General features: G+C 41.8%; 1 protein-coding gene across 5 annotated transcripts in view; it reads right to left on the reverse strand.

The window, feature by feature from the left end:
- Positions 1-1,342: 1,342 nt before the first annotated feature.
- LOC105259201 (protein jim lovell) overlaps positions 1,343-13,448 on the reverse strand; it is a 128,856-nt gene continuing 116,750 nt past the window's right edge. For 3 of the 5 annotated variants that reach the window (XM_011270991.2, XM_025406998.1, XM_025406999.1), the window contains 2 exons: positions 6,581-6,986; positions 1,343-4,600 (listed from right to left, as the gene is read on the reverse strand). In XM_011270991.2, the coding sequence (XP_011269293.1) occupies positions 2,596-4,600; positions 6,581-6,771 (2,196 nt within the window). In that variant the 5' untranslated portion in view covers positions 6,772-6,986 and the 3' untranslated portion in view covers positions 1,343-2,595. Of the gene's footprint in view, positions 4,601-6,580; positions 6,987-10,567; positions 10,796-12,012; positions 12,058-13,448 lie in introns of those variants that run through there. The other 2 variants (XM_011270992.2, XM_011270993.3) reach the window with 2 other exon arrangements.

Raw genomic sequence — 13,448 nt, forward strand, 5'->3', positions numbered from 1 at the left:
TTCGCGTTCCGGCATGTCGCCAAGATCAGCGATCGCGCTCGCTTGCCTCGTTCATCATCAAATTATCAGTTCGCAACGAGTCGGCCAGAGATAGTCGTTCGCCTCTCGACGGATTGAGCGATATTTCAATCATTCGCGAGTCGTCAGATTTCTAAAAACGCGTAACACACATCGCGGAAAACACGAACAGAACGATTCGCGTAGTTGGCGCGAAATAAAAAACAGTCAACAATTAAAGATATTATTTACAGATGTAACGTGTTACCGGGGAGAGGAGGGCGGGGGTGAGAGTGAAAGGAGGCGAGCGCATAAAATTTCTAAAAATTATGCGCGACGAGGCAATCGCGCTGACGTGACGGCGGATCAGGCTCTCGGGGATTGGCAAACGGGAAATCTTGGCAGGTTCGCTGTTATCGCGTAATTCACGGCCGTCGCGCAATTCGGCAAGATTTTTTTTCTTCCTCGTATAGAAATAAATAGAAAAAAGAATCGCGGACGACTCGCGCGAAAGTGACGAACAATCGATTTCCTTGCCGGTAATGTACCGTTGTCTATTTCACTAGGATACATTCGAGAAACTTGCACGATGTAGCGGCGATCAACGCATTTCGCATTTTAAAAAGTAAAAACTATATAAATTCTAAGCTAAAACTAATTTACAATTGAACTAAAATTAAGATACATTCCTAAATTTAAAAGGAGATTCGATTTAAAAAAGTATAATTCATCATAATTTGATTATTAAAAAAAAGCAAAACGTAATGATTCCTTTTTCATTAAATATTTTTATATTAATGAATGTTTTTATACTTATTTATAATTGTAATGTAATGTAATGTAATGTAATGTAATTTTTATAATTTATGTTTAAATATTTTATGGAATCTTTTTCCAACAATGAGCAATTCTATCTCAAAAAAAATGAGATAAAGCAACTAGCTAAACAATTTAATTTAGGCAAAAGTCTAGTTAGGCAAAATAAATTACGCGCTGAAATAACGCCCATATGCCTATCACTTCGTGATAAGCATATGGGCGTTCACTATCGTTTTAATTCAGTTATATGTACAACTGAATTTAGAAACACAAATCAACTTAAATATTATTTATAGTAACGCATTCCTAAAGTCCTAAGCCTTAATCTATAATAGCAAATAATAATAAAATCAAAGCACAAAGAAGATCAAAAAAGAAAATATTATCCAACAAAATCTCTTCATTGTTCCATTAAGAAAGATTGAAATATCAATTCCAATCAAAAGCAAGTTAAAGCAAGTTCCTCGACTATCGTTAATTAATTATGACATATATTTAAAAAAAAAATTATGTCTTCTATGATTTTATTATCTATCAAGAATATGATCGTCACTTTTCGCTCGAGACACCGACAACGATTGTAAGTTAATTCAGCACAGACGTCGTTATATATACTTTACGTAACCGGTCGCAATATTTGGTATATGACGCGCTTTTGCAGCAGGAACTATTTCATAGCAATGATACGAAAGTTTTCTCGATCGCGTCGGCAAAATTTCTCGATGTCGTTTCGTTCGCGCAAAAAGATCCGACAAATTCTCGGTTCGGCAACGTTCTCCTCGAGATAATCGGCGAACGATGTATAAAGCAAGACGATGATCCTCGGTGTCGTCCGCGAATTTGCGACCGAATCTGAACGCGAACGAATGAACATCGTCGATTAACATCGAAAGGTAGGATGTACACTCGAGAATCTCATCATCAAGATTCACTTTTGACGATTTTACATTCATTTAACAAAATGTGTGATCGATAATTATTTTTAACGATTTATCGATAGTAAAATTATCAGGCAGACGAGACGTTCATTGAAAAAATCCAGTTTTTAAATTGCGTTCGCTGAGAGTTTCACGATCAAAGATAGTGATTTTGACAACAGAAATCTCACGTGTACATCCGACCCGACGGAAGAAAGATGAAACTAAAACAATGGCAAGCAGTAATTGATGCTGGTTAAGCGCGGATCGAGCAAAAGCTCGAATGTTCATCGAGGGCGTTCTCTCCCTGGGAGAGCTGCGAGTCGGTTGGTAAAAGTCAGTCTTGTGAAGGATAGTGTGAGAATCGCGCGTGTGTAAATCTATGTATATACCCCGCACACCTGCGATAAGGAGGGAGCCGCTCGATTAATTATCGCGATTAATTAACCCAATCGATTGCGAGGAACGTAAAACTGTTTCTTCCCGTCCACAGATGAACCTCTCGATTCTAGCTAGACGTGTCGTAGCGTCCGCATTCAAATCGATAGTCTCATTCCGAGGAGGAGTATATTAAAAATTCATATATTCTTTTAGATCCGCAAATACGCGAGTACGCACCGCGATAACTTTGGCCGCAACATCTTGGGAAGTTACGTCCAAGATTTATTGTATTCGCGTTCGCGGCGCAACTCGCGAATCATTGGACTTTATATGCGGTATATAAATATGTACGTCGTTCGTAACCAAATTTGCTAATCATCCGCGACCATCCGCCAGTCCTCGCGAGCAAAGGTAACAAATGAATCGTCGCTTAACATCAACACGTACCTCGTACAGCATCCAAACGGTATTCTACTTAATTCTAATCTGAACCGTTCTGTTGTAGCAACGTGGGCGCCGATTGTGTCGGTTGCGGCTGCATCGACGACGACGACGACGACTCCTGGTGATGATGATGATCGACTATAGGCGACGGTGTTTCGCTGGTCTGCGAACTCGTCAGATCACCGCCATTGCCATCTCCGCCACCTCCTAGACATCCACCCCCGTCGCCGCTCGAATTCGCGGACGATTCGAAGGTTTTCTGCTCGCTCGGAGGTAACAGATGCACCAGGGGATAGGGCGCGGCGGCATAATCGGCGGGGTAGAAGCCTTGCGTAATATTGCCGCCGATTAGGGAGCGATGAGAAGCGAAGCCGCTGTTGTCCGAATGCTGCAACGACAACGCGAGCGCGTGGCTTATCTGCGCCGACTGCTGGACGGGCTTGATGTTGTTGTTGTTCATAATCTCGGGAGTGTTGGCGCCGGTACAATTCCTACGCAATTGTTCCAGCTTGAGACTCTTCCCGTATTTGCCGCGCACGTACATCAGCAGGCTGTTGTAAGGAATGCCGAATAAGCGACTAGCTTGCGATGTGGTGAGCTTCTTTTCCCAGACATGTTGTAGAGCTAATGTAAGCTCGTTATTCGTCCATGATCTCGGCGGTCCACCTCGCGGCGCACTGTGTTGCCCCTTTGGCCTGTTTACCGCGAGCGCGCGGCTGTTGTGATCGTTCCACCTACGTGGCGTCCCGTCGCTATCGCTCCGATGTTTTTTCGTTTTTTTCGGAGGAGGACCAAGATTTGGCGCACCAAAGATGTTCTGCAGTGTCTCCTGCTTGAAATTATCCGTGAGAAACGAGTCCGGGAGAACTGCCCTGTCATACGTGGCGGTGTGAGAAAAAAGTCCGCCGCCGAGAGTCACGCCGTCCAGTGGCGTAAACATCGCCAAGGAACGTCGCGATACTATCGACGACTCTTGCTGTTGCTGTTGCTGATACGGATGGGACCTACCGGGCCCGTGCGGACTGTCTTCGCGCGTATGATGACTCTGTGGTGGAGGCGGCGGCAGTGGACTCTGCCCGGGCAGCCATTGGCTCGCCAGATGGCCGAGGCTTGTCAGGTACTCGGGGGGCTGCGTTTGCGTCAGAGACATCGACGGTATCACGGTGGCGACCGCCGCCGCTACGGCCGCCGGTATGTCTTGTATGGAACCGTCCGGATGCAGCAGACTCGTCCCCGTAAGCGGCGAACCGCGCGGACTACTCGTCGCTTCGCTGCCCTCTGTCTTGACGCGATGCTGATCCAGTCCGCTCGGCGATAAAGACTTTTTCATCGAGAGATTCTCCGCCATATCCTCTTGCTGCTGCTGATGCTGTTGATTCTGCTGAACGTTCATCATTTGTTGTTGATCGTTTCTGTTGATTATTTGTTGCTGAGGATACTGAGGCTGTTGTAATTGCAGATGCTGTTGCTGCTGCTGTGCCTGGTGCTGGTTCCCGCTGAGATTAAGAACGCTCGGCAATGGACTCAAACTGGCCGGCGGAGTCGAGCGTCTGCTCAGGTCCTGCGGCAGCAATTCGCCGGAACGTCGGCGCGGACGCGCCTGCTTTCGACGAGGCATCAGGGGCGAGCTACAGCTCTCACGGATGCCAAAGTTCATGTGGCCAATGAGCGGTTTGGTTGGATGGTCCCTCGTTTGTTGAAACAGCGTGGGCTTTATCTCCCTCGTGTTCTCCAACGCGTTGTCGTCCTCCTCCGGAGTACCGTGTCGCGCGTCCTCCGGTGTGGTAAACTCCAGAAGCGTCGACGAAGATGACGACGGTCTGGGTTCCTCCGACACCAGTCTAGGTTCCGACGACGATAGACCGCGCACTTGCAGGCATTCCGCGGCTCTCATCAAACCTGGCAATTCCTCCTGAGCGATCTTCACCTCGCCGCCATACATAAAGTCGATTATAGTGGACAATTCATGATTCGAAAAGTCCTTCAGAACAATCACGGGATGTTTACATGGATTCTCCGCGAATATCCTCTCGAAGAAAGGACTGCAACATAAAATCACTCCATGATTAGGAGGTTGTTTCGAAATGTTGCTGGTCGCGCAAGGAGACTACGTTCTTCTACAAAAGATCGATTTACGGTTAATTAAACGTTACGGCGCACAATCGCCCACGAAACTTTCGCATCGCGCTACTTACAACGTTACATGCATCGCATGGCGAAGAAACGTTGCGTGTCTTCGCTCAGTAAGATAGAACGGTCGGCCAGAAACCGCGGGCAAAAAGCCACCGCAAGGATTAGCGTTACTTCTCTGGATCGAGCGACAGCGAATCAATCAGATGGTACAAGACTTTCGCTCGTTGTCAACTTTACGTCACACGTCCCGGGCGCGAAGCGAGAAAGAGCATTGCGGTGTAACGTGTAGACGATGACGCGGCGCCGTCGTAAACCACGAAGGCAGGAACGATGAGGAGAAATTTTTTCACGAATGAGAGAAAGACTCGCTCGCGCAAAATACTATTTCCTCGCATTTTGAAATAATGCGACATTCTTTTAAGACATGTTGTTTGACACTTTTGTCAAGAACGATAAAACTCGCTCGGTTCGATCGTTTTCAGTCCAAGTACGTGGAACCGCTAGAGGAACAAATAATGTAGGAAGTTATTGTCACGAGATATACAGGCGAAGGCGGGTTAGTTAGAAAGCCTTAAATCATCGCCGTCAAGCTAATATATTTCTTATTCTTATATGCGCAATAGTAATACTTTTTTTCATTTAATGGCGTTTCACCTGCAGTGACATGAGTCACACTATCGGTTCCACAATCTTGGAGAATCTATTGTGTCAAAATTTTTCTTTTTTCTTTTAATACAACGGAAAAGCCTCACCGAACATGAAAATCGTTCTTCAATTGATTTTAATGTTTAATTAAGATCAAAATTTAATATACAATTTCTTATATTGATTTTTAAATTATTCTTACTTAAAAATAGTAAGTCTATATTAAATCAAGTTCGAATCAAGAATAGGGATTTTATACTATTTGTAGAATGTTTATTGTGAAAACTCATCATTATGATATAAATTATATTATAAAAATGTATATAAGAAAAAAAAATTGCAAAAATTAAATTTTGCATAAGCAAAAAATAAAGTAATGAGTATAATAGTGTGTCCAATTTGTATACAAAAATAAAAAAATTCGGAAGCAAATTATAAAAAAGTATATAGTTTAACCATTACAAAAGAATGAAGAAATACATTCGATTTCGATATAGCTCTCTCCTCTCTCTCAGCATGTTCCGTAAGCATTTTCACTTTTTTAAAATCTCTTTCGTTAAAGAGATACGAAATGTTACCATTATTAATAAAAGATTTTTTTCATTTGTTTATTTCATTCTATTTTTTGGCTGTGCAGTAGATACAAGAATTTTTAGCACTTTTTTACGAATATAAGAAACGCCTGCAATTACCGATCTGCAGATAAAATATACAATTTTTACCGCATGTAAATGTAACGTTGAAAATTTTGAATATAAATCTTTATCTCTATCATTTTTTTTTTTTGAAATATTTTATTGCAATTAAAAAATTTGTTTCATTCAGTAGGAAAAAATTTGTTTCAGACCAGTATGATGCGAAAGTCTATATGTCTTACGATTTTTTGGACACTCATATTCACAAGTTGTCGAATATACTATCATTTCATAAAATAATTCCATTTTTCTTTTATTATTGTCATAAAAAATATAACAAATTTCCTTATCGTAATTTTCAAATGTTGTTAACAATTGTTAATTTGAAAGATTATATAATTTATAATAGAATACAAGAAATTTGTAATTTTTCCCTTGGGTTAGAATAAAATTTGGTGTTAAAAAAATAAACTTTTGTGTCAGAAACAAAAATTTTGCCAAGAGAAAGAGAGGGGGGGGGGAGAGGAAAAGAATAAAAAATAAATGTCAAAAAAAGTAATCATTAAAAAAAATATTTTTTGGAAAATATTTTATACTTCTCTTCTCTACCTGCAGGCGCTGAGGACGACTTTGTGTGCCTTGACGCTGCTCTCGGCGCAGATCAGGGTCACGTCGACCAGATTTTCCTGATGTAGCAGTTCCTGAAAGAACTGTTGTATGTGGGCTTGATGATTGTTCCACCGTAAAGAGTAGAGGGATTGGACACCCATCCTGTCGGGACTATTCCCGACGCTCGACATTCTTCTTCCGCCGCTAGCGCCGGAAGCTGGTGACTTAGCAGAGCCGCCACCTTGCCCCGCCCCGTTTTCTCTCGTGCCGTATTTTCGTGGTCCTGCGTGGTCCTTCCTCTTCCATGCACGCACGTATGTGGCCACGCACGTATCAAGGTAACTCCCTCTTCGTTCTTCTCCCCCTCTTCGGCCGCGTCGTCGCTATTTTGCACCGTGCCGTTCTCCTAAAATCCGAGAATGCGGAATGACCGGTTAAAACGCGGCTCGCCACTAGCGGAGGGGTGGGAAAGGGGACCAAGTCTCCGAAACGGAGAGAAAGGGACAGCCGACGCGACGTTCCCAAAGGTCATGGCAGAGGGGTGGTTTCGCAGAGGTGCTCCCCTCGAGTTTTCCCGCCGCTTCGGAGTTTCGGAGGATCTACGATGGCGAGATGTGCGCTCGCGCCGATATCACAAGTCAAGCTATTAGAAAGTTTTTGCAATATCGTGCTTCGAGATAAACGTTAAGTCGCATGCGAATTTTTGTTTGCGTAAATCGACAGTTTACACTTTGGACCACACTTTCCACTTGTAACGCGCTTCTTTATTTATCCAACAGATTTCAACGAGACTAAACGACACTAAAATTTTAGGAGTCTCTCATCGATTATTCAATTTTTACAGATATCGTTGCACTTTTTTACGAAAATTATATATAAAAATATTTATGCTAGGTAAAGTAAAAATTATTTCTAAAATATTCCATTAAATAAAGATCGAATAAACTGTTGTTAAAAAAATTAATCCAATTTAAATTTCTATAGAATCTTACACAGATGTATATCTTTCAGGAAAGATTAACGTTTGTATTGGCAGTATATGATTTTACAAAAATTGTAAAATAAAATTGCATTATGCAACAGATTGGCTTATCACTCTGATAAATAATCATCAGTGTCGTTCCTAAGAACTGTTTACGCGTTAATTATTCATCTGGTCGAATGCGTGATATTATCGAATCGCATTTCAGGCGTGATTCACCCCCTTCCCCGAGTATTTAATAGCGACGGATTTGCTTCATCGACGATCGAGTGTTTGGCTATGAATAATTTTGCGCCTAATAAAAAGGGGTAACCTCTCGGAAAAAGGGAAAGACTGGCGGCCATACGATCAATTTCGCACGCTTCCTACGGTGCCGGCTTCAATTCGTTGCGAGGGAAATTTTCCAAATCGACATGCGAAATCTCATGAGCGAATTCGAGTTATATCAGTCGCATGGAGAGACACCCACGCGAACGAAATGGCAACGGAATAAATTCTACAATTCTCTTGGAGAGATTAATCAAATATATCGTACATCTCGTCTTTTTTTTTTATCATTCACTGACATTTTACCATCCAACTCTTGAAAAGTTATTAGAAGACACTTATCTGAGAGTAACTCGTCTTTATCAATCATCCGTTAAATTACAGCGATTCGTGAACTTGTCGAGGAAACGCATGTTACACCTACAAGCAAAGAGCTTTTGCGCGCCATTCCCTTTATTAACGTTACCGTATAAATAATGCACGATTTTAAATTAGGTCGATAGTGTATCCAATAACGTAAATTATACTTAACAAAATTACAAATGCATTTTTAATTAGCTCGTGTACATCCACTTCTTTCCCTCTCTACGTCAATAAAATACACTATTTAACATATAGGTAAGCGTACGCAATTCTAACACAATGGATGACCCTTGAGCCTCTGCACGTTGCTCTAGTCACCTGTACGCGACACAAATCAAAACGAATAATGTAACGTTGGCGCGCGTTCATGTGCGTTTATTTTATAATTAAAACATAATTAACGCAGAAAAGGTGGCATACATGCATAGACACACAATATGTTCTGAAACGAGCGCACGCACCTCTTCAACGTCACGTCATTCGCACATATGCGATTGCATCTTGTTAAACCGAAAAAAAATCAGTTACAATGCATTCGATAACGCACTCTATAATGATATTAATATTATACAATATTTACAATAACGATAAAAATAATAAAATTATTCGAAAAGAGAGAAATACAAGTATACACTACATGCGAAATGAGGGAATCCTCCCGCGTAATTTGCGCTCAAAAGAGATTCTTACGTGAAACGAATATCCGTGAATATAGTGTCGCAATGTTAGAAAATCTCGAAAAATGGAATCAATATTGAATAGAGGGATTTTACTCAAGTTTGTGTCAAAATCACTGTCAGTCATCGGCTTTAAATAAGCAATTAATAAAAGTGCGTTTCACGTCGCATCGCATAATTAACTGTTAACTGACAGCTCTCTTACAATAGTAAACAATCTCTCTGGTGGAAGAGACCGGGGTAGGCGAACACGACAAACAGCGAACCGCTACAGAGTACAAACGAAAACGACGAGTTTCAATGTGTCACGCGACAAAATCAAATAATCGAACTCGCTTTTCGATCCACTACCCTTTCACATACTTCGACGATAAGCGTAAAAGCAACATACGATCACATTTCGATCGCTTTGATGATAAATTGCGAAACTGGAGAACATTTCTCCCTGACTCTTTCTTTCTCTCACACTCGTTCTCTCTCTCTCTCTCTCTCTCTCTCTCTCTCTCTCTCTCTCTCTCTCTTTCTTTCTCTGGTTCGTTTCGTAAAACGTATCCCAGGGAACCGCCGAACCGGAATACGTCACTGTGCGCCGTCGAAAACTCCCCGCAAGTTTGTTGTCAAACTCGCACGTGTTCGGAAAAAGCGCGGATTTACATCGACCGGTACTCTCTCGCGATATCCTTTTTGCTCCTGCTTCATTTTTCGCTTTTATTTTTCACGTCCGCCGTTTCGAAGAGATGCGCGCAAACTATTAGTCAGTAACGGTACATCGCGTACTAAACTTCGTCGGACGTATAACGTGAAAAAGGGCAAAGATTAATGTCGATGCTCGCGATTCGCGCGATACGTAAACAATCACGACGCTAATCAAAGTTGGGGATTTTCAAATGAATGGAATAAATGAAATTGAAATGAAATATGCGCGACAATTCGCTGGTCGACTGACCGGATTCCCCACGTGCTTCAACTCTCAACTGGCTTAATCTCGATATCCAAAAGATGCGAGAAAATTAATTGCTGCATGGTATCATTATGATTTTTACATGAATCATTATCCGACTGTAATATTTGAGAAGTAACTTAATTTAAATGTCAGAAAAATTTTTATTACTGATAAATTAGAGAATGTATAAATTGTCTTCTAAAATACATGTAACGTTGGTTCTAACATGTAATAAGTACTTTTCCATATTTTTCTTCTACACGTTTTGTGAAATGTTTGAAACTTTTTCTTCATAATGTTTTTTTTATCATAGGTCTCTTTATATCCTCTATGTCGAAAAAAAGACGTGTGCTTCTTTTATAATTTTATAAACACATAATTAATATATAATTAATAATTTTAACATATCAAAAAATGTTAATCAGTTTTATTTTTGTAGAGACTAAAAATTTAATGTAAATATTCTAAATTTTTCTTTCGTTGAAAATAATATAGAATGTCTCACATAAATCGCGGACATAAATCCTGTATACAATTCCAACGTTTATTGAATGAGAAAAAACTGCGGCAGATAACTACGTAATCTATTTGTTAATGTTGCGTATATTAGTAGTCCGATTCCGCTTCTTTTTTATCAGAACTCGTGTACGATATACCGAGAAAAAGACTTGGAATAAACTTAAAAATTTACAGATGCACACAGTGTTATAAACGTCAATTTAAACTCGATTCGTAAAACTCGCAATCATAAATACCAGACATGCAATGAGGTTTAGAGATGATCATCACACAAATCTTCGGACAATGGATGCTGCTAGTTGAAGGTTAAAGCACCGGTCTCGCTTGAGTGATCTGATCGAGCTCTCACAGATCTACGATTGGATCTCACGAGTTCGATTCCTCCCCGTGTGTAGAACATAAATCCTCTTCGTTAGACAACTCGCCTCTCTTTCCAAATTAGAATTATTCGATTCAGTAATTGAATCTACGAAAAACCTCGTCCTTCCAAGATACCATGAGATTCATCGAAATCTTGAGACTCATCGAAATTATTCGGCTCGCATGTTCGCAGATTTCTTGCCACTAGAGAGAACTTTTCCGAGAGAGAATGCAATCTCAAAATCGGATACACATGGAAGAGCAATGCACAATCACACCTATGCGCTCGCGTTCTTATGATGCACTTGCGCCACTGACAATCTGAAGGCTCACTGCACGGAGGATCGAATCTTTTATCGGCACTCGGCTCACTTTATCGTCCTCGAAATCTCAAACGTTTTCGTAGAATACTCGACTGACAAAGGATCACGCACAAGGCGCCGATTTACGACGCAGGAATCTTGCGCGGGAAGACTGCGAATCTCCAGAGACACGGCGAAACATCTTCATTGTGTAAATGTGTGCGCCAGAGAAGAAGTCAAGACGAATGAATGAAAAGGAGAGAACAATAAACAAGGAAAAACAAAGAAAAACACACTTGTTTCTCTTACTCGCCTCAGTATTTATCTCGTTTACAACTATCTGTAATTAAACAAGGAATGAAGAAATCATTACGCGAGAAATGTGTAATAAAGACGAATAACAAAAAGATGTATAATCATTAAATAAAGTAATAATTAAATACATGCCAAAAGAAAATGATAAAAGTTTCAATCAAATAATACACGCGCAATTAAACCGATAGACAAAAAGATACACGTATAATTGCAAGGAGGTTTTTAAAAACGATAAAAAAATAAAAGAGGAACAATGTACGAGGGAAGCAGGGAGCGTGGCGCTCCTAAACGATCAGCTGATCCTCACTGTCACCCACCGTAGCTCGCGGCGAGGGAGAGATCACAAGAGCGCACGAGGAAACTACCGGCGGCGGCCGGCTCACGTGCCGAATTTTTCCAAAAGTATATCTCGGCACACGCACACACGTGTGTAACACATTGCGGGGCACCGCACAATCGCAAACAATCGCGAGCACCTGCGAGCGAGATCCCGCGCTATTTCTCGTCGCGTGTATCTCTGGTAAACACCGCGCGGCCGGGTAAACACTGGCTTTCACGAAGTCGTGGGACACCGGAGGGAATTGACGACGGAGGCTCGAGACGGTTGTCGCGTATCTCGCGCGGCAAGGGACGCACGGGGTGCGTCGACTGGCGGAAGTGGCACGCGTGTGTGCGCGCGAGGGGGTGGTCGAGAGAGAACTGACCGTGTCGTGCGGGTTGCGTGTGCGGCACACAGAGCGGCGTCGGCGACGGCCGGTGAGTGAATGCGCCGTGACGTTAGGCGCCCCTCCTAAGATTTCCGCCCCTCTCGCTCCTTAAACCTCACATGCTTCCCCTCCCCATCTCTTCGTTTCTCAAGCGGCCGGCGTGTCTCTTTCTTCGCGGAGCGCTCTCGCTCTCGCTCACTTGCCGGTTAGCCCGCGTCTTTCCCTTCGGCTCTATCCCTCTCTCGCTCCCGCTTTCTCGCTCATGTGCGATCTCGAATCCACCTCCCTTCGGTTTCTCCGCCGTCACTACGCTCTCCCTTCCTACCCGTCCCATCCTCGCGCGTACGAGCCGGTTCGTTCGTTCTCTCTCCCACCCTCTTTCGCTCTCTTCCTCGCCACCCCCGACGCTTGTCCCGCGCCGCTCCAACCAACGCTCGCGGACCGCGAACTACCCCTTTCCTTGCTTTCTACTTTGGGGAGAGCCGCTTGTTCCGATGCGAGACGCGCCGCTTCTTGTTGCCCTAACTCGTCGCCCCCTCACCCCTTTTCACCGCCGGGCGCGCGCGACCTAACCCTCCTGAATCCGCCGGAATCGTCGCGCGGTTCCTCGGGATATCAACGGCCGCGAAAAGTTCGACGCGTTTCGAGGTACCATGATTTTTTTAAACGTGCTCCTTGTTGCAACTGTTGATTAATATTCCATTTATGCGAAAATCTTTTGAGTATTTTATCGCGATTTAACGATTCTTTTATAACATTTATTTTACATATATGGTGCGTTGGAGTGCGCAGGAACGAGTTTAACAATTTAAAGACACGTGTATTTAATCTAAGGTATGTCATATAAATATGTATAAATGCAAAGAGAATTATAATTTTTCATTATGTTTTACATTCATTTTTGCATTCATTCCTTGGATATTTATGATCAAATAGATTTGCAAATTTTGTTGGCTCAAAATCAAAGACGCTTTTATGCTGCATATTAATGAATAATAATCGTTTAAAAGCTTCTTTGCATAAATTTTTTCGGAAGAAGAAAAAATGATTTTTCACAATTAAGAAATATAGAGATAGTTGCTATCAATGTATAAAAGTATAAGAGTGATAATTATATATCATTACAACTTTTTCAAATTGTAAAATAAATTTTTGATTTTTTTTACATGTTTACATACGACAATTATTTAACATACTACGTAGACAAGAAAAAATTGCACATAATTATTAATAAAATTCAACTTGTTAAGGTAGAAAATAAAAATGCCCTGTTGCATATGCTTCATGCGCACACAGATACACACAGACGTGCACGCACACACACACATACACGCCGCTTCTCTGATATTTATAAAAAATAAAGTGGTACCTTTACGCACAATATGTTACTAAAAATAAACGGTATATAAATTACACCTCATTACCATTCACGT

This window comes from Camponotus floridanus, unplaced genomic scaffold (assembly GCF_003227725.1).
Source record: "Camponotus floridanus strain SB8 unplaced genomic scaffold, Cflo_v7.5 scaffold16, whole genome shotgun sequence".
Classification (NCBI taxonomy): Eukaryota; Metazoa; Arthropoda; class Insecta; order Hymenoptera; family Formicidae; genus Camponotus; species Camponotus floridanus.